We start from the raw sequence: 20,122 nt of genomic DNA, 5'->3' as shown, positions 1-20,122 counted from the left end.
TATAGAAACAACACAGCTTATCCCCTGATAACATGTTTGGTGTCAGGTCGCATATATCGGCACAGAACGTTTTCCTGATGCTCCGGTCACCTCCAAACAGGACTGTTCGTGCGTCCTTTAATCAATGTAGATGATTTACGATGATCTAGCGCACAGAGTAGTCGCGAAGCCTCGGCGGATGTAAAAAGGCAGCCCGCGTTAATAATTATTACGCATATGTCACTCCAGCTTCACTGGATTACATGATTAAGTCTTGTCTTTTGCGTTCCGTACAGCCTTTACAGTCCCGTTACGCAAACGCGATTGAATAAATGTTTGCAAAAGAAAGGTAGGGATTCACAGCAGTGGGTCCCCTGTAGCTGTCTGCCGCATTTGCCAGTTTCATATATATAGTGCAGTCGACTCTTAAAAGGAGCACGTGACTGATATTCAAGGCAACGCAACTTGAACATTTCTTCAATGCAATACAAATAAACTCCTTGCTAAGACAGGTTAGGTTAACATCACTAGTTGTAAAAGATGATGCTGAAGACCTTCTTATCAAAACTGAGCTGTAATCGGCACAGGGACGCTGATTAGGCGTTTCATTTTGGAGTAAACCTATACTGTATATGTCACTGAGTGCGCGCTGACCAATTTTTCAGACTCTTCACCTAATGGTTCTTGGCTGGTCATGCATGCGGTGTTTTTCCTTCCAGCTTCCTTTCGTGCGAAAACATAACGTGACGCGGTTGCAGTATTAGTTTAGCCTCGTCTATATACTTTACAGTTTGCTGCGGCTCACTGCACCATATAGTGGAAGTTATCCACGAAGTTCCTTGGGCTTCGCTCCAAAGAAAATCGTCCGTGAAGACAGCGTTTTGACGACACACATTCGCGTGAAGCCTCGAGAGCTGTCAAGGGCGTCAGCCTGTCAGAATTGTAGCAAAGAAAACATTGACCGATCCACGCGTCTCGGCAGGAGTGACGATTCTGTTTTTCTGCACGGCAATGAGGAAGTAAACGCTTCTTGCGGATAGAATGGATCCCAATTGCGTTACGTACGTATGCGCCTGCTGCCTTTGAAACCATGATGATGCGTTGGAAGGCGTTCATCGTACTCGCTATATATTAGTCAGAAACTCCGCTTAACAAAATGCTCGGCATAATTTGCCTGTGTGTGTGTGTGTGTGTGTGTGTGTGTGTGTGTGTGTGTGTGTGTGTGTGTGTGTGTGTGTGTGCGTGTGTGTGCGTGTGTGTGTGTGTGTGTGCGTGTGTGCGTGTGCGTGCGCGCGCTGCAGGCCGAGTGAGCAATACAAATATCAACAAGTTTTCTTCAAGTATGTATCGGCTGATTCATCACATCAGCACACAAAGCGCTTCTACACATTCAGATCCAAGACACGTTGTCACGTGTCCAGCTCTTTGCCTGCACAAGGTATATAGCGGCAGATGTCGCGCAAGTGTTGTTCATTTCATTCGCAAATGTTTGTCTTCGTTCTGTCGTAGAGCATTGTTGCGCCGCCGGAAGCGACCTCGCCGGTTCAACGCCCGATCTCCTCGTCACATAAAGACATGACAATGTAAACAATGCGCAAAATAAGAAGAAGGCACCCGCATCTGCATTCAAACGGCCATCTGCGCCGAACATAAAGCTGTTACAAGAGGCTTGAATGCCCAGCGGGAAAAGAACTGCTTGATAGCTTACCGTATGTCATGTTCAAATCCACACGCCCCGAGCAAATTAACGGTCTTCCGAAATCGAACGAGGTGTTCTCGTGTAGAGTTTTCGTATTCCCTGATGCAGTACATCTATACTCCGCATGCGTCCACTCATAGCGAACTTTACTCTCTTTCAGCGCGAATTCTCGGAAACATGCCTGAAATGTGGGGCAAACCTTTCTCCCTGGAAAAAAAAAAAATGTGGGGCCAACAGCACTGTACCTTTGTTGCCTGGCGATTCGCGAACTGCAAAGAGAAAGGGTCGCGTTCGGCACTCCGCTATTCTTCACCTTCGTACTTTCTATGACGTATAGCTCCAGCGATTCCGTACGGCTGTCCGCAAACTCCTTTTTCTTTAGCCGACGGAAAAACCGTCGCTCGAGCCCATTGTCGGGCGCAGCCCGCTGGGCGCCGCGCCAGTAGTCAGCAGACCATGGCATCGGCGCTGGGATTCCAGACGGCTGACTCAAGACTTTCGAGAAGGGTCGATGCATTGCGTCACTCTGCACCCACGACCTCGTTCGTGACGAGGACTCTTTTCTGCTTATATTGTTTATTATTATTATTTGTTTTTATTGGTGGCGATGCGAGTTCGCCCCCGCCGGCGAGTGGTCGGGGTCATCGTAATGCGTGCTCCCTCAGAGACACGGTCTAAGAGAGAGAGAGAGAGAGAGAGAGTAGTTAACGGTCGTACACCCGTATTCTCGCAGCTCCCTGCAGCCGCTCCATAAAACGCGCCGTCTGGTGCATCAAAACTTGCGGGATGAAACATATTCGGACTTTTTTTTTTTACGATTCCTGTGAGGGAGGTTTCGAGTTTCCCACCGTGATATAGTAAGCGATAAGCCTAAAGAAAGGAGAGACAGAAAAGAAGGAGATGGATAGCAGAAGAGAAGGAAAGCAAGGCGTAGTTCGACGACCTTTCCCAGAAAGAAAGGAAGCACGTCCAGGGCTGTGTCACTTTTACGTCTGCCGTGTCTGCGGCGTAGGCGTTCACACGCATGCGTGCCCTTCGCCGGGCTTACAGAAGTACGCAACGACCGCGCAAGCGTTTCGCGCGAACAAAGCGATCGCTTGTAAATACACGGAGGGAGTTTGCATGGCACCAGAATGGAAACTTGGGCGAGCCCCTTTTGGGCGTAAAGGGGGACGGCGCAGAAAACAAAAACAACAAAAAAAAAAAGAGCGGGCGAAACCAGAACTACACAATGGGCGATCGCCACTCCATAAGCCGTTTATGCGGGGAATGAACTAAAGAAAAAAAAATTGGGGGAAGGAACGGAATGTCGCGCACAAGGACGAGGCTGCGTTTATTACATAATAATTTAGTGCTCGCGTTAAACCTACTGATGCGTTCCGTCCTAGAGGAAGTCCTAGCGACGAACTTTGTAGAGAAAAGTTTGGTTAGGTCGGCTTTCCGGCAATAAATAAATAACTAAATAAATAAATAAATAAATAAATAAATAAATAAATAAATAAATAAATAAAGCAGGCTGTGTGTGTGGCTAGCTGCAGCAGTTTAACTGAGCGTAGCGCTTCGACGCAATCAGCTGCCGGTCAGTGTACGTCGTAACAGCTCAGCGCTCTCTGCACGTCGTGAGGCTTTCTGTATCCGCAAAGCATTGGCACGAGTTGTTCCCAAGGCCGCGGTGTGCCGCGGGTCCCCACAGAACCTGCATACGTGCACGAATAGCAGCACCGCCCATTGTCGTCGCCTTACGTAAACGGATAAACGTGCAAAAGCTACACAATTCTGGCGGTCACAACTGAGACCTGCTGTATGCATGGCGCCTGTTCCATCCGATTGACTTGTCTTCCCCCGCTTCCCGAGCTGCATGCTTCATACTTGCCCCACATTTGCGTGCGCTTCGTATTTTGATTGATTGATTGATTGATTGATTGATTGATTGATTGATTGATTGATTGATTGATTGATTGATTGATTGATTGATTCGGTTTCAAGGGCAATGCTCAAGCTGTGAAAGGCGCCGTAATGGAGGACTGCGGATTGACTTTGACCACTCGTCAGCTCGTTAACGCGCACCTAAATCGAAGCATACAGGCCAGGCGTTTTTTTTTTTTTTTGTAATCCGCCCCTTCATCGGAATGTCGCCCCCTCTGCTGGGAATTGAGCCCGCGACCTCGTGCTCAGCAGCGCGACGCCACAGCCATAGAGTTTCCTACAGTTAATTACTAGAGGGAACCCTGGCGCTTTGATAGTTCAGCCACTGCAGGGGAAGGATGGGTGGCGCATGGATTTGTCTTATCTTCATGCTTGGGGCTTCAGACGTTCTTGTGGCTTTCAGCGTTATCTTTGGCGAAATCTAACTAAATGACAAAGCAACTTATGTTTTTTTTTAATGCAGAAGGTGACGAGACTTTGCAAGCAGCCAAAGTCTCTGATTATTTATTTATTTATTTATTTTATTTATTTTTATTTTATTTTATTTATTAGTACCCTCAAGAGCCGGATGCATTACAGAGGGGCAGTGGTTACTCTTGTCCATGCGTCCCTGGTGTAACGGCTTCAATATCGGGCTTCTGGGCTAGCGGCCCTGTGTTCGAATCCTTCTGTCGGACATTTTGAATAATTTTTATCCGTTTATTTATAACGCAGTACTTTCTTTAAAAATATCACCTTACAAAGCCATTCAAAGTCAGGAGGACGAAGTTTAGGCAAATCCTGCAGTTTAGTCTCCCTGCAGACTTCGCGCTGCGGCCATTGCGGTTGATTAACTGGGCGAGTTCATCGATGCCAACGCGGTGTTGTATATACGCGTATATATACATTGTCTTTGTTTATGTATTATACTCTTACACTCTGCAATCGCACAATGTTATTTCATTTGTGCTAAAAATATCAAGGTGCCCTCTCTTAATTCCTGCATAGTCATATCGCTGTGTGGCGTTACGCCCTTCCTGTAGACTGCTCCTCACAATTTTTCTGTGTACTGGATTCGACTGCAGCGTTCAAGAGCGTTTCAGCGACAACAAAATTAGTGAACCAGAGGTTCACCAGCAAGCATGACAGAACCACACTCTGTGGTAGCCCAAGTGGCTATATGGCGTCGCGCTGCTGAGCTATAGAGGTCGCAGGTTCGATTCCGACCTCGGCGGTGCCGTATTCCGATGGGGGCGGAATGCAAAAGCGCTCGCCCGCCGTGCTTTGGGTGTACGTTAAGGAAACCCACGTGGTCAAAATTAACCCGGAGTCCCCCTCACTACGGTGTGCCTCGTATTCAGGTTACGGTTTTGATACGTGAAACCTCGGAATTGAAAAAAAAATTGACATAAAATAAAGGAAGCTCCGTGGAAGTTAGAATCCTCGGAATTGAAAAAAAAATGACATCCCCCCCCCCCCCAAAAAAAAATAAGAAAGATCCGTGGCAGTTAATTTTGAAGAAGATATCCAATAAAAGAAATTTGTGAGTTGTGAGAGAAAAAAAAAATGAAAGTACTCTCTCCTTTGTGAAAATTAGAAACCGTTCACGCAGAGCACTCAGAATAACTATATGTTAATGAACGCGTTTGACCGTTTAATGATCGGTGCAAAAGCACGCTCACAATTCGCTGTGAAAGCCTGCGTAATGCGAAGGAGAAAGTGCAACCTTTCTGACTACGTATACAAAGCGGTGCAAATGGGCTAACAATTTTTTTTTCGTGTTTATGTGTTTTGAAACACTTTTAAGTCCGTGCGCAAACACGGTATATACATACACTCGCTCCGCGTCTCGAACTGCGAGTTCGAGTCAAACGACGGCGCTATAATTTTCCTGGTACTTATAGTTCACTGTATACCGAAGAAAATAAAACTCTCGCTATTCTTCTGGCGGAAATGGAGTTCAGAATGAACACAAGAACGAGAGCATATACATTGTCCTTTCAGATGCTTCTTGAGTAACTTGGCTCACTTATTCTGGCAGGGCATAGTTCGGGTCGTCTCAGAGCAGAATCCTAGCGGCGGTCTCGTGTGTTGCGGTGGGAATACCGGCGAAGTGAAATGTCAATTACGACACACAGTCTTCCGATTAAAATAAAATAAATTATGGTGTTTTACGTGCCAAAACCACTTTCTGATTATGAGGCACGCCGTAGTGGAGGACTCCGGAAGTTTCGACCACCTGGGGTTCTTTAACGTGCGCCTAAATCTAAGCACACGGGTGTTTTCGCATTTCGCCCCCATCGAAATGCGGCCGCCGTGGCCGGGATTCGATCCCGCTACCTCGTGATCAGCTGCCCAACACCATAGCCACTGAGCAACCACGGCGGGTAGTCTTCCTATTCGAAACCTTCGTCTGTTTTGTTTGTATTCTTTGTTTGTACTTTGTTCTGCTTGTGCCTTCCTTTGTTTGCAAACGCAAAGCAGCGGCTAAGCTGTGTAAGTGGTGCCGTTCGTGCTGAATTTGCGTTCGCGTGCAGTTGGTGAACAATTAATTAATCAATTAATTAATTAATCGTTCATAACGCCCGGTAGCAACACTTGGCTTATGAGGAACGTAGTTGTGGAGCGGCCCGCGGTGTCATTTCCATTACCTGGGATTCTATCACGCGGGCCAGAATCAAAGTACACGAACTTTTTTTTTTTTTTTATATGCCCATTGCCATGCGGTCGCCTTTGCTGGGTATTGAGCCAGCGACCTCGTGTTCAGCAGCGCCGTAGCGACTCCCCCATTGTCGCGGGTGATCATCACTTCCATACATCGTAATATTTATTTTCAGATGACGTACGTAGTCTCACTACTACTACGATGTCTGCACACATGTAGCAGACGCCTTTAAAGCTGGCTTTGTTGCACTAAGGATCTTTGTAAGGAAAAGCCTGCTTTTTTATCTTTCTTGTGTTTTCACAAACGGTAATCGCTATACACAGGGCGTCCCAGCTAACCTTAGCCAAGGTCTTAAACGAGGACGCAACAAATTATATTATGTCAGCAGTGACGTATAGTGCATCGGGAAATTTTATTTCATAATTGAACTATAGATAATTATATTAGAATAATTAACGCACTATTTAATTACTGAAGTTCGGGCGCGAATGTTGATGTACGAGTAATAATTGTGTTTCAAAACACCCGATGCAGTTGTTTTCAGTGTTCTATGTCTCGCGAAAATAATTTTCCGCGTTATAAGGAAAACGCGCGTAATATGAAAATAGTCGCATGGATACGCGTCCGCGCGCTGCTACACCAGTAGTCCGAGGCGTTATCCCGAAGAATTGACTCTGCTCAATGCCTTTCCCTTCCCTTATATATATATATATATATATATATATATATATATATATATATATATATATATATATATATATATATATATATATATATATATATATATATACCACGAGAGTTTGACCTGGGATCTCTTGGTGCCCAGCACCAAGAGATCCCAGCCGACCCTCGAACCCCCGCTCGCACTCCTGAGTCACTTTTTCCTCCACTTCCTCGACTGCTGGCTCCGATGCCGGAGTTCTCATAATATATATATGACTCACCTGGAACGTTAAGTTCCCGTCTCGGCCTTGAGACTTGTGCGCGACTGATTGCACCTCTAAGTGTGGCGATGCTTCTCGATGAATAGTCGGCGACATTCCCCTTAGCAGTAATTCGAGGAGCGCTATCTCTGGTTGATTTATTTCAGTGTTCAAAAAAAGAAGTGCGGTGGACACCTGAACTGTCCCGCGGCACATTGATCAACTGATTACAAAATGATATGGGTAATCGCTAGGCTGTCCGGCCGCTACACAATGCTGACCACTAGACGATGAATACGTCCTGTCCGCATACCCAGAGGGCTGCCGCGAAGGGCTGCATATCGATAGCTAATTTCTGTTTACAGCAGCGACACATTGGTCGCAAAGCACGCAGGCCACCCGTTTCAGAGCGCGTGGCCAACGGGTGGCCAACGCATTTACTCGGCTCGGTATATACACTTTTCACCCAGTCCATGGCGCGTGTCGAGAGATCTCTCTCACCGCGGTGCATTTCACGACCGCGTGCCGCTTCTAATTGGCCCGAGCCGTGGCGGTGACGCATGAACGTGACGGGAGTCGCCGGCGCGTTATCTACGCAGGGTTCCTCTTCCGCACAGATGTGCGCGCGCACGGGATTTGTTTGTTGCCGACGGCTAGCGTGGCGTCACGCGATCATTAGGCCATGCATACGCCGCCTCGAGCCCGTAATTGCGTGCAGCAGCGACGAGGCGGAGGTGAGACGTCACGTGTCGTTTGCGTAACAGGTTCTTGTTGGACGGAGGTCTTTTCCGGAAACAAGATATGGCAAGGAAGGCTGTAGGACCCATGCGGAGCCAGCAGAACCAGCGGTGGGATTAGAGACGCTACCGCTGTTATATTTCGCACCGACGTGGCGCTTGTGTATAAGCGCTTGCTTTGGCCCGACCAAGTCCAGACAGGGTCGGTCTATGGCTACGCGCGTGGATTGGGAAGCGTGCGCTTCCAGGTTCTAGCGCGAAGCCAGAAGCTGGATCCCAGCACCTCAAGGCGAGCGCAAAATTTGCCGACGCAAGGTACAGCGGGTGCTACTGAAAACAGCTCTCTCCGCTCGCTAGACGGCGCTGCGGTTAGCACGCGAAGCCTCAGTGCATGTTGCCCTTACCAAAACGTGTAAACCAATGTTATCGCCGTCTGTGTTGTTTACCTGTGAGCATCCTTAACGTGCGGAGTCGTTGGTGGGAGGGTAGAAGGCGTGCTCACATTCCTATACACGAATAGTTTGCACATGACGTCACCACAGAGTTCCATGTGCCATTCACAGCAACCGGTTCTTGTCAACAGAAACGGTATGGAATCTTGTGAATGACACTTCAAAATGCCGCCTATGAATAGCTTTTCGCTGCGCTTTGATAGTTCTCCAGCGGATGACAATCGCGACATCATTGAAAAAAATATTTTAAAAGTTATGGGTTTTACGTGCCAGAACCACGATCTGACTATAAGGCACGCCATGGTGGGGGGCTCCGGAAATTTGGACCACCTGGGTTTCTCTAACGTGCACCTAAATCTAACTACACGGGTACTTTCGCATTTAGCCCCCATCGAAATGCGACCGCCGTGGCCGGGATTTGACCCCGCGACCTCGTGCTTAGCAGCCCATCGCCAGTCGGCAGATCAAGCGCCTCTCAGGACGACCGTTGCCGTCGGGTAGAAATGGGACGCCGCCTGGGGAGGAGGCAGGTTCCGAGGGAACCAGAGAATGACGAGTGCGCTCAGGGCTTGTGTGGCGCTCGATGGTTTCGCTGTATGGTGTGCGACGGTGAAATGGTGCGCCGCAAAACCGTGGGCCGGAACTTGTGTACACATTGGGAGGCCTCTATCCCCCCGCACCATCCGCGCGCAGTTTGTTCCTCTCCAAACGACGTCGTCGGCTGGGCCGTTCTACCGCCCTCCCCGACTGTTCGGTCCGCCTTGAGCTTGTCCAGGGACGGCGAGCGGCACACAAGCTGCCGGTGCGGCTGCTGCGTTCGGGAACCATACGCCGACAGAAGAAGCCGGCCCGGCGGGTTCCGCAAGCTAGGCGGCCCTATTTTTAGCCTCCCAGCTTCTTCTCATCTCGACTCTCTTCTTTTGTTTTAATTGCTTCTTCGTCTATGCCTCGTGTGTTTATTCCGCGCAGCCTTTCCTTTCTCTATCTTTCTCTCTCACGAAGTTTCGTGCGCTTGAACTGCGGCCTAAGCCGCGGCTTTGCTGACTTGGGCTTCTGCGAGTTCGCTTCGGGCGCCGCGCGCTCACGTCGGCGGCCAACATGGCGCCCGGGGGGCGTGGAGCGCGGGTCCCGAAAACCGTCTTTTCAGGGCCGCGCGCCCGCTCGAACGTGGCACGTGCGGCCGCCGGGCGAAATTGAAGCCACCGGCTTTATTAATGCCGTCTGCCGCCTCTCGACGTCTCCGAGTGCCTTTTGACATTGAATCTCCCGGCGACGACCCCGTTGTGCGTGTGTACGTTTAAGCTTTCTATCTTTTTTTTTATTGTTATTATTCGCTCTTCCCTCGAGCTCGCATCGTTTCTTCTTCGCCTCCTTTCTCGCGCTCGACTCTCCCCTTCGAACCCCCTCTCCCTCTATCGTTCCACCCCGCAAACCCCTCTAGGAGCTGATAGCTGCTGCGACTCTCGTCTCCTAAGTAGCGTTCTGCGCCCTTCCAGTTCCGTTGCTCGAAGGAGGGCCCGAAACCCAGCGCCCGCCGACCGCGGTTCGCGCGCGTTACAACCGTTCTGCTTCTTTTGTTTTCGTTTTACGTCTCTCTCTTGTCGGTGACCGTGTTTTGCGCGACTCCCTCGGACGTGGTGCCCCTGACATCTTGGCGGTGGAGCCCACTGCCGGCCGCGTCTCTTGTTTGCTGCCTGCTTGTCTGTCTTGCCAGTTTCCACGTCGTAGTGGGTCGTCTTCGTGTGTGTGTGTGTGTTCGTGCGTGTGTTAGAGCTTGTTTTCGTGCTTCTTTGCCCGGGTGGGCGCCTGTTCTCAAGTGCGAGGACTTCACGGCCCATCTGGGCTTTCTGCGCGCGTTGATATACCCGCGCGCGCGGCGCCGGCGGCATCATCTTCCCTGATTGCCGCGGGGGGACCTTTGTCATGGGATGCTGCGCCTCGGCTTTCCACACGGGCTCCTATCTGACCCGGGAGGGCGGCGGTGAGTTGGTTGAGACCGGTTGCGATCCCACCGGCTGATAGTTTTGCTGCTGTCTGATATGCCTTCCAAATTTACTTACTTGAGCGAGCGAAGCAGTGCTTTTTCTTTGTTTTTGCTTTTTTTCTTTTCTTCTCTTTCGTTTCGATGTTTTCATCGTCACTTAATTGTCTTTTTGTTGTGCGTGTTGTGCTGTTTCACGTTTTATTTTTGCTCTTTCTTGAATGTGTGCCAGGGTTTCTTTCTTTCTTTCTTTCTTTCTTTCTTTCTTTCTTTCTTTCAGCATCGCGTGGTACACAAGTTTGAATGTTTGTGCGACGTCCTCAAAATTTGTTTGTCGCATATACTATCGGCGGGGCCTATTTCTTTTCTTAAATCGTAGATTACTGTTTTGTTTCCTTGTTGCTTCGCGTTTAATTACGAATTAATGTAATGCACGTCAAATACCTGCTGGCTCTCAGTAGACCGGTTGGCCGAGTTGCGCTACATCGGGTAAACGAAGACGTGCAGTACTGAATCTTGGAAGAGGGGCTGAAAGGGTTCGAATATGACAGCATGGCGTCCCTGCTTTTACAGTACCCTACCCCGAAGAGTTTAATAAGCGCAATCATATACTGTCGTTACGCAATTCTAAGAAGATGTCCGATCTTAACCGCAGACTTGGTAGGAGTGTGAGAATAAGGATTTTTGAGACCGAATCGAATGCGAATCGAGTAGTGCCCGAAGAGAGTCGAATCGAATATCAAATAGTTTTGGAATAGTTTTAGAATAACGAACAGCCGTTATCACAAATAATATAAAACGATGCTCCCATTCCAGTATTCTTAAAGTTAGCAAGTTTGTGTGCATTACACTGTACGTTATGAAGCGTTGTCTATTAAAAGCGCAAACGGAGCATTATGAGCAAACAAGTAGTCTTTCGCATGCTCAGGACTCTTCAGAGAGCGCGATTATGCCTGCTCCGCTACGCAAGTTTTCATGTTTTATGTCGATGCTACGCTCGCAGGGGTGAAAATTTACCGTATATTTTTGCTCCAGTTTAATTGGGCGCAGTTGACATTCTGAAATATTAGAAATGTATTCGAAACGTATTCGAAAAGTAGTTGCATTTATGAATAGTGACTATTCGATTGAAAGACCGAATCGAATAGCACACTTTTACATTCGTTATGAGAAAATTTCGAATATTCGCACACTCCTATAGTCGGATACAACTTTAGAAAAAAGGGGAGGCCCCGCCCAGATGACCGAAGCGGCGAAGTCACCGGCTGTCCGGCGCATGACGTCGGTCCAGAGTGCGCGTCCATTGGTGGATGCTCGTGTGCACCCGCCTCGGAGGTGTAAACGCCCCCTTTTTTCTAAAGTTGTATCCGACTATAGTTGTAAGCACTATAAGGCGCTACAATTAGCCGCAGTGGTTGCACCCGCAAGACGTGACATCCACGTGGCGAAGTTCGTACGTCGATGATGCTTGTGCCACTATAAGGACATTCACGTCACAGCATATAACTAACGCGTGACGGTAGTTTCGTCATCCTTCCTGTCCTCCTGTTAAAGGTTCCCGAAAATATGGCGACAACCTATATTTTATATATCTGTACTTTTCACAGCGGCCTTCGTGCTTGATTTTCTGAACTTGTGCCATTTCTTGTTGTATTATCTCTCTTTAGACAATCTAATTATATAATCCTCTAGTCTCGTATTTTATTCCCTCGTTTTGAATTCTTTTCAATTAAGAGGACAAATAATAAATGGACACGTTGTATATGGAGATGTGGTTCAGCTTGTTTTATCCCCGGAACGGCTGTTACGTCGTAGTGAGGCCGTTTTTAGTGGACTGTATAGGGCTATTCATTATGACTATCCGGCTGTGCAAGATCAGACGATGGACAAGAAAGGAAACAGGACGGGCACTTTCTTCCTTGACCTCGTCTTATCTTGCGCTACCGTGCTCACAATGAATCATTACCAGCTAGCCCAGTTGTCACTTCTGCAATGTGTATAGGGCTATAGGATATATATATATATATATATATATATATATATATATATATATATATATATATATATATATATATATATATATATATATATATAGCCGGCCTGGTGCAGTGTGAGCACGAGGTATAGTGTTACTTGCTTATTAATATATTAATATTATTAATATTATATATATAATATAATATATTAATATTATTATTAATATTATTAAACCGCAGTCGTGGCCTAGTGTACAGGGCGTCCGGCCCGGCTGCGGTAGGTGGACAGTTCGAAACCCGCCGCCGGCACCCACCGATAAAAAGATGGGTACAGGCGCTCCCGAACCCGGCTTCCGGGTAGTGTTTGGGGTGTATTGCCTGGGGAGTGCACCCGGCTGCCGACTTTACTAGTTTCGACATGTAACCCTCAAGGGTGGATACGTTCCCTGGCCGTAATGCGGACACGGCTGCATTAATCAATAATATATTTATTGCACCTGAAGGGTCCCGTAGTAAGGACATCTACATGAGGGGTGGTTATATGGGAACAACGAGTTTTTAAACCTTTCACAATGAAACTAACCTAAATAGAAGCGAGGAATCCACACAATTAGAGCTATGTCAGACTAAAAGCAATCAAAACTTGAAAAGGAGAGGTTAAAAACTCAGACGCCAACTTGGTATAAAAATCCAATTGAAAAAGAAAAATAGCAAGGCACTATGTCCAACTGGTGTTATATGACAGGGTGGAATGATGTAGAGCTTAATAGTATTTGAAAAACAATGAAAGACAGGTTAAGCTACAAGTTGACAAAGAAGCGCCCGCGCTACTAGCCAACACTCCACAGCCCACACGAGAGCCAACCAACGACATACGAGGTAAATGGCATGGGTTGATAGATGGTTTTTATCGATGGTAGTCTCGAGGCACGGATACCAGTGATCAAGGCGATACGCAAGCAGTTCATCCCAATCTCTGGTTGTATGCAAAAAAAAAAAAAAAAGGCTGGACATGTGAAACTAATGAGCACGTGGGAGATATGCTGCATTAACTTACCTGCAACCTCTCCGGAATTTCTCTAACGTTTCCGAAATTGGGCTCGTTTTACAGTTGTACAGGCGTTGGTTCACCTGCCCTCTTCTCCCATCCTCCCTAACGCACGCTTGATCATATTACCGCGCGCTCACCTCCCCCCCCCCCTTTTCCCCAAGCCTTAGCTCGGGCTTGATCACGTGACGTCATGGTCGACGTCATGGACCCTTTCTTTTCAGTTTCGCTTTTAGAGAGCCTTATAATGTGAAATATTTGTTCGCGTGCCTCTTACATGCGTTTATTTAAGGAAAATCCCTTCGCTCAGCTAGATAATGCCGTGAATGGGCTCAAAACTGCTCATATTTTTTTTTTGCCACGTAAGATCAATAATAAATGAATATAATTAACGCAACCTGGTTAATTACGGAGATAAGTACGCAAGTTCCTCCTTATTTAAAGGCTGCTAATCCCCACGCTTGCATGGTGACACTAACATTATCGTGATTTACATTGCTCCACTTTTAAAAATTTGGTACAGCTTAAAAAAAAAAGAAAATAGCCGGTATATGTAAGTGTGGCGGTAGATGTCAGTCTGCAGCATGCATGAAATGACACCCTGTGCTGAAGTCATGTGCATGCACATTGAACCTGAAAATTTTAATAACGTCGACGTAACAGAAAAACTGACGTAAAAAAGAAGATAACCAACCATACATACCAGCGCAGCTCTTGCAGTTCTTCTCGATGTAGGAGCCCATTTTACTACATTTATAAAAAATAAATAACCTGAAAGTGTTAACAGTGTCGATAGCTGGGCTAGCTGGTCCATTATAGATGCGCTGTTTATAGATGTGCTGCTTTATAGAAGGTACCGAGTTTATCATGCACCGAAATCATGCACCACTTAGGGGAACAGGAATTACTAGTCATTGACGTAAATTCGCTTTGTTTGTCTGTCATAGCTCGCGTTAGGTAGGTGTGCACCACGCACTTGTCAATGACATATCTCCACGTCCTCACGGTTCGTTCAGGAAAGCTAGCGAATTCAATTTTATGCGAATATTTGAAACTTATAATACACGATACACTACGTGAAGTGATCATTTCTATGTAGAGATATGACGACTCGAAAAAGAAAATGGATTTTGGGGAAAAAGTTTTTCTCGTTTTCAATTTTTCCTAAGCATAAAAAGCAGGAAAAAAACAAGGGGTCTAGAATGTACGTAATAAAATGGAGTTCATTGTTGTAAATCGTGCGAAAGATTCAGGCGGCATTATTTCATCCAGTTGGTGTAAATTATTTGATCGTGGTGGTGTGCTGCATCTCCATCTTTTGTTGCTACATCCGTAATTTACCGTGGGACACAGAATCTCACCTTCTACGGTTGAAAAAATGACAGAGGACAGCCCCAGTAACTCTCCCATTCAGAATGATCCACCTCAAACATCACCATGAAATCTTGAGGACATCCTAAAGACGTAAACATGCGCACGTTATGACTATAGGGATCCGTGTTTTCGGATAAATCCGAAAGAATCCGATAAACACTCGCCGGTAAAATTTTTGACAATTCGGATTTATCCGATAAACTCCGATTTTAACGGCCAATATGACCCTGTTCCGCTCTTTATCGAAAGCGTTCGTTCTAAGCGGTCACTGATACATCGGTCGGTTTGGCCGATATAATCTTCGCCTCACGTCAGCAGTATCTCGTAGGCCGCACCCATCGAACATTTAACGAAGGGCTTGTCGCACCCGGGAGCGTGAGACGACATCTTGATATACGGTCCCCTGGCGAGTCTCGATTGCCAGGGGACCGAATCGAACGCGGAAAGCCTGCAGGTGGAAAGCGTGGCATGCTCGCGTGACGCATTTCTGTAGCGGGTGAACAGAAAATTTTGGGCAAGCAAAATGGGAAGGAAACGAAAGCTTTCCAGCGACTACGTAAAGGAGTTTAGGGATTTTCAAGAGTCAGCGTCACCTGAAGGAGTCATTGTTTGCAAGTTTTTTCGTGTGACAGCTAGCATTGCCAACGTCAAGGGCGCCTTGAGAATTGCGAAGCATGTAGAATCACAACGCCACGTCCAGCTGAAGAAGCCCCGTCTTCCATCAGTGATAGCAACCTCGTGAAGTATGCTTGCGTCTATTGCAGCAAGCTTTAAGGTTGTAATACGCCCAAACATAGGTGTTCTGTATTCAAGTATTTGTGCTTGTGTGTAGATGTGTTTGTGCGTTCAGACCTTCCAGACAACTAAAATACGTTTCGTGCGTTCTGATGCTTTCGTGTTCAGATATCATTTCATCTGATATTTCGGAGTGTTGAGAATAATGCAAAATTAAACTCCGAATTTCGTAGAATTGGCGATTTACGAGAACTAAACTCCGATATAAACGCCGAATTACCGCAAAAAAAAATTAACTCCGAAAAACACCCTCCGAATTTCAAGTGAAATAAACACCGAAAACACGGAGTCCTAGTTATGAGGTCCTCAGAACATCCTTGCATGAGCCCCAAACATACTAATCAAGTTTCCTTGTACAGCCCGAACACATTATCAGGATGTCCTCTGGACAGAGGGGGTATTCTGTAATTGCCGACCTAGTGAACAAGTCCATTTTGTCTGCTGCTGAAGTTATGATTGGCTGGGACAGGGTTCGCGTGGGAAGGAGACAGGCATCCCTAGCCAATCAGCACTTGATCAGCAGACGAAATGGACATGTCCACTATAGGTAGACACATACAGACAACACTCCCTCCTCCTACCAGCATTCGACGAACGTTCACTGGGGCACCTCTGTGAAACTATGTCGGATGTCTTGCATAGTCTGCCCATGGACATCTTTGCCCATATGGGGAACAGAATTTGCTGTTGTGTCATCTTAGTGCTAAAGCGCACCTGCGCCGAAAAATTAGCAATTCTGTGCAGGATTTTTTTCGCAGTTACTCATCGTTTGTGTTTCTTTTCATTAAGGCAAGTGCACCACCGTGTAGTAGTTACATCTTAGTTTTATTCATGCTGGCACAAAAAGTGACCCCCCCCCCCCACCCACCCACCTCCCTGTATATTTAGAAATACTGTGCCAATATAGCTGTTCTCTGAAAAAAAAACTGGCTGGCCTCATCTTATTCGTTTTCCAACACGGAAAGCATCTACAAACGGACCTTGCGGGCCTCTGGTTTCAATTTCGATGCGAGGCTTTGAGCGGTCATTCTTCAAAGCGCGCTGTCTGGTTGCACTACTGGAATTGACGTACTTCTGTAGAGTGAGATTTTGGAAATGTTTTCCGCGTCTAAATAAAAAAATAAATGCTGATTGTCACACATAATTTTATTAACTAGATTTTATATCTAGCAGATAATTAGCAAATTAATTATGTCCATGAATGATGAAAATTGTTATTTTACCCGTGAGGGGATAGACTTAAATAGTAATGGAGATGAGATGCAAATACGAAAACTGGGTGTTGGCGCTGCTCCTATGTTCCCCACTGTGTCTCATCATATACGTCATTGATTTCGATAGCGTTTCCATAGATCTATGCGAACTGTTTTTCATTAACGAATGAACACATTGCGTACTGAAGGAACCGAAGACTCAATCTAATAGCAAGTTTTGAGTACTCGTCTGAAGCCAAAATGGCCAAAATGCGAGAATAAAGTGTTTTTATTTCTTTTATTTTTTTTTATTCGTGAGGTCACACGTCCAGGCATTGAGCTTTAGACGAGGAATGTAGGCGAGAAAGTTCAGTCTTTATTTATTCGATTATTTAGAAAAATTATCGCAGAATGAATAAGAACGGTGAAAAAATAATAATTTACCGCTGCAAACTGGTTCATGCGGGTCATCTGGTGCCAGCGCGCACCAACCGTCACTAAGGGCTCAGTACAAAAGTTGATTCTCTCTCTCTCTCTCTCTCGCGTTAGAGAATCTACTCAAATATGGCAGCTTCCTTGTCACCTATCTGTAAATCTAAAGGTGCCCACATGTTTGGCCCTTGTTGTTTGCGATGGCGAACCCACAACATGCAAGTGGCCACGTAGCAAATGCACTACATCCGCAGTCCGAAAAGCGAATGTTTCGGAAATGAGTGAGGGAGTAAAAATTTATTGCACAGGATGGCTCTTTGGCCTATACGGGGAGGGTGCGCAAGACAGCGTACGCCGTGCCTCCCCTTCCTGTTAAGAAAGCAAAAGAGCAGCTTTCGTGGATGCTAGATGAGAATTCCGAAAGCTACCGATAATCTCGGAGCAAATAAAGAGGTGGGTTATGTTTTCTAGAATGTTCGCACCTTGCCATTAGTTGTAGAAACAAGTTTACCGCCGTGGTGGCTTAGCGGATGTGGCGCTGCGCTGCTAATGATGTAGGAGGGCGCGGGTTCGAGTCCGGGCCGCGGCGGCCGTATTTCGACGGGGGCGAAATGCAAAACACTGCGTGGGCGTTTAGGAACCCTGGGTGGTCAAAATTAAACCGGAGTCCCGCACTACGGCGTGCCTCGTAATCAGATCGTGGTTCTGGCTCGTAAAACCCCAGAATTTAATTTTAATTTTTTAAACATGCCGTTGCATGTACCCGCGTATGCTGCTCATTTTACTTCCGGTGTGCTAAGGAAGGTCAGGATATTCTTCCAGTGTTTCCAAAATTTCCAGGTACAAAACTGTCTTCTTTCGTGTTTTCTTTTTCTCACGCTTTCAAAATTTCCGGAAATTTTACATCACTATGGAGTTCCGTGTCACCAACTTCCTGGAACATTGTACTCGAGGATTGCATACTCGGTGTCTTCGAATATTCGATTGGGGACAACCGAACTGAACGTGTGAACAGGCGCTTTTTTCCGCTGGCTGGTATCTAGGCTGTGGTAACTGTAGGAGCACCGTTATCGATGTAACCCTTACACTCCGGTTCACAACAGCGCTGTAGCGAGATCTACGGCTGGCGCGTCAGCCAATCAAAAGCGCAATACCGCTAACGCGCGTTGTCCCTCCTCTTCCGAATGTTTGTCTTCCCAGTCTTGAGTGTGCACTCTCCAACACAGCCGTTACTTCCGGAGCCCGCCTCTTGGTTTGCATTCTCATAGTGCCAGACTGTATAACGAAGCATCGTGTATATGCCTACAGATCTGCGCAGCTATGCAAGCGTAATCCCAAAGATCGAAGGCCAAAGAGAATTGAAAATGCTTACACTGATCTATAAAGTCAATTTCACAAAGCTTTTTATCATAAGTGCTGACTACTATTGACCAGCTGCCTTCGCTAATGATGCGTCCAACACGATTGGCTATAATCTGCTCTTACAAGCAAAAAAAAAAGAAGAGGAAGAAAGGAAAGAAAGACGGCTATATATATATATATATATATATATATATATATATATATAATAAAATAATTTTACCGTAAAACTTTTTTCCTTCTCTTCCTTTTCCTTTTTTATGGATGGTACGGCTAACTCGCAGAAGCATTGAGTAAGAGCGACAAATGGCTCCTCGTGATTCAAAACAACTGAGCAATAAATATTATACGGGAAAATTCAATTTAATAGTCCTCCTAATGAACAAATTTGAGGTCATGTGTTCATGTGTCGTACTTGAAGTCCATGCATTATTCTCGAATGCTATTTAATTGCACACACGCCTCAGCTCCGCACACAAGCCGTTCTCAGATGGAAAGCGTCGATCAACGTGCTTTCGGATAGCGAGTCGCGCCCCGCCACTCCTCTTATTTGTTTCTCGCTTGCATTATTATCCGCGTTTCATTATTTCGGCCGACCAGCTGATAAGCCGCTATCAGCTCTGGCGGTGTGCCTCCATTGTATACCACATAATCGCCTGCGCATATACGTCATGCCTGATACAACAAGGCGCCTAGCTACCGGATGCGTAGTTAGTGTATGCTGAAATCTCCAGGGACGTATCAATTATATTCTCCCACACAATTATTGCGCTACACAAATTATTAAAAGGTCTTAAGACGCTCACCGCGCTTTCAGCTGGCCTTTTCACAGGTTTCTGGGAGAAAAGAAAAAAATGAATTCAAATAAAAAAGTATACTTGCGCTATTTACTAGCTTGAGAGCACAGGTGGGATTCAAAAGTGAGATTCGGTTGAAATAACGAAACCTAATTATGACTGGCAGAGCTCGCTTAGTCCCGCAGTTCAAGTTTAATGATCTCATATATGACATTCGCAGCATTTTCGCTGTAAAGCAATCAATCAAATACCTTATTAGAAGCTGCTACGACACATGTTCACCGCTCGCGCCATGCTAGCTGTTCCTCCTCGTTGCCTTTGCGGTCCTCGGCCCGTATATTCCAATTATGAAGCTGGACGTTTAATTAGCTGAGGCGGCCGGCCAACGAGGCACAGGGCACTTATACGAGCGAAGAGTTTTGTGAAGTTAGGCCCCTCGATTTTAAGATGATGAATTTAAGATGATGATGATCAGTAAACGGCATCGCGTCAAAGGGAGGGGGACAGGGTGCGTTCGCCGTCTTCCACTCACAGGCAGAGGCGCGCCTCGCCGAGGCGGGCGCGAGCTCCTTTAGGACGCGCGAAGTTTGATGCGCCAGATTTAAACCCTGGCGCATGGTATTATGATAGTGCGCTAGGATATGCGAAGCGTTAGCGTCGCATTCCTGTAAATGCATGCTGTCAGCGCCGAAGGTTTCCCGCCCATGCCACGCATGCAACCGCTACTCCACTCACCTTCCTTCCCGCATGGCTCGACCGTGATCTCGAAAAAAAAAACTTATTTTAAGCCTTCTCGGTGCTCTCCGA

General features: G+C 46.6%; 1 protein-coding gene across 3 annotated transcripts in view; it reads left to right on the top strand.

Moving 5' to 3' along the window:
• Positions 1–20,122, top strand: part of LOC135919998 (uncharacterized) — a 47,417-nt gene that overhangs the window by 15,185 nt on the left and 12,110 nt on the right. Inside the window, exon 1 of one of the 3 annotated variants that reach the window (XM_065454053.1) lies at positions 10,156–10,341. The exons of 1 other annotated variant lie outside the window; for it this stretch is intronic. In XM_065454053.1, the coding sequence (XP_065310125.1) occupies positions 10,284–10,341 (58 nt within the window). In that variant the 5' untranslated portion in view covers positions 10,156–10,283. Of the gene's footprint in view, positions 1–10,155; positions 10,342–20,122 lie in introns of those variants that run through there. One more of the 3 variants, XM_065454051.1, reaches the window with a different exon arrangement.

The sequence above is a fragment of the Dermacentor albipictus genome, chromosome 4, assembly GCF_038994185.2.
Source record: "Dermacentor albipictus isolate Rhodes 1998 colony chromosome 4, USDA_Dalb.pri_finalv2, whole genome shotgun sequence".
Classification (NCBI taxonomy): Eukaryota; Metazoa; Arthropoda; class Arachnida; order Ixodida; family Ixodidae; genus Dermacentor; species Dermacentor albipictus.
The sequence above is the reverse complement of the archived record's forward strand: the minus strand, read 5'-3'. Positions and strand labels throughout refer to the sequence as shown.